Consider the following 1408-nt stretch of genomic DNA (forward strand, 5'->3'; position numbering starts at 1 on the left):
CACACACACACACACACACACACACACACACACACACGACTAACCACGAGAACAACAACATTATATGCACACGTCTGATTGTAGATGAGAATAAGAATATATGAAGTATCATTAGTATATCAGTGACTTACATGAGATAAACAGCAGCTTCAGGCCTCAAATACGCGTTCTCAGAGATAAATGTGTGTGTCTCGCATTCTTCTTCTTCTTCTACGCCTCCTCCTCCTCCTCCTTCTTCTTCTTCGGTGGTGAATATGCGGATTACTGGCTCAATACCGCACCCTTCTGCTCCGGAGTGTGGGTCAAACAAAAGCATTACATTCGGAGGAAAAACGAGATAAGATTGCTATCACTCTATCAACATGTTCTTGCGTATTCATCGTATCTTATAAAAACTCTGTTCCCTTTTTATTTTAAACGCACAGAGTTCCGCATTCCTCCGCGTCACTGTTGAAAGCGGCGCGTTTCGTTGCCTGTCTCGCTTTATCGAGTCTTATCTGCGCGCTTTGTTACCATAATCACTTAATATATTATATTGTTTTTGTATCCGCTTTAACTCCATGTTCCAGCAGAGCGGCGATGTTTCCCGTCAGGCAGTAGGTGCCCGGATCTGCAGGGTGGCAGCTGAAGGACCCCGCGTCGCTCCGTTACACTCGTGTATTCGCCCTCAACCGGAGACTCTCGCGATCACAGCTCAAGATGAGCGCGCTGGAGACGCTGGATCGAGTCGAGCTGTGTGGAAGCCTCCTGAAGTGGGTGAGTTCTGATGTTTATATTCTTCTGTCGTGTTCTTCTTCGAGGCGCCGCGTAGACGAGACTCAAGAATGCGGTAATCTTCCAGTACCGTACCGCGGTGACGGTAACCGCCGGAGTACCATACCGCGGTATCGCCGTACCGTGATACTGTCGCGGCGCTTCTTCTAACTAGCGGTCAGTCAGGAGTTAACCAGTCTTACTTTCCTGCTTCATATTGGACCAAACTAGTTAGCTATTAAAGCTACACAAGTGTGTGTGTGTGTTGTTTGAGGAGCGTTGGTGACACGGAGCGCAACAGTGAGAGATTGTGTTGTCTTCAGTGGCTGAACACTGCTGAACTCAGTCCTCCCAGCTGCTGTCAGACGACACGTCACGACTTCCTGTTTACACCAGCGCTGCTTCCTGTGGGCGGGACTTCCTGTCCTGGTCCTGGGTTCAGTGAAATCTGCAGAAACCCTTTCCGTTGTGGGAACCTGAGAAAGCTGGGTCTCCAGGAACTAAGAGCTCTTAATGCAGATTACAGCGTCATTGCAGAAGCTGAGGAGTGTGTGTGTGTGTGTGTGTGTGTGTGTGTGTGTGTGTGTCTGTGTGTGTGTGTGTCTGTGTGTGTGTGTGTGTGTGTGTGTGTGTGTGTGTGTGTGTGTGTGTGTGT

The 1408-nt window shown here is 48.9% G+C and overlaps 1 protein-coding gene across 1 annotated transcript in view; it reads left to right on the plus strand.

The window, feature by feature from the left end:
- Positions 1 to 6: 6 nt before the first annotated feature.
- Positions 7 to 1408, plus strand: part of LOC107575370 (protein Hook homolog 3) — a 9534-nt gene continuing 8132 nt past the window's right edge. Inside the window, exon 1 of the mRNA XM_016261758.1 lies at positions 7 to 756. Coding sequence (XP_016117244.1) covers positions 700 to 756 — 57 coding nt within the window. The 5' untranslated portion in view covers positions 7 to 699. The remainder of the gene's footprint in view (positions 757 to 1408) is intronic.

Source organism: Sinocyclocheilus grahami, unplaced genomic scaffold, assembly GCF_001515645.1.
Source record: "Sinocyclocheilus grahami isolate Dianchi unplaced genomic scaffold, SAMN03320097.WGS_v1.1 scaffold2598.1, whole genome shotgun sequence".
NCBI lineage: Eukaryota > Metazoa > Chordata > Actinopteri > Cypriniformes > Cyprinidae > Sinocyclocheilus > Sinocyclocheilus grahami.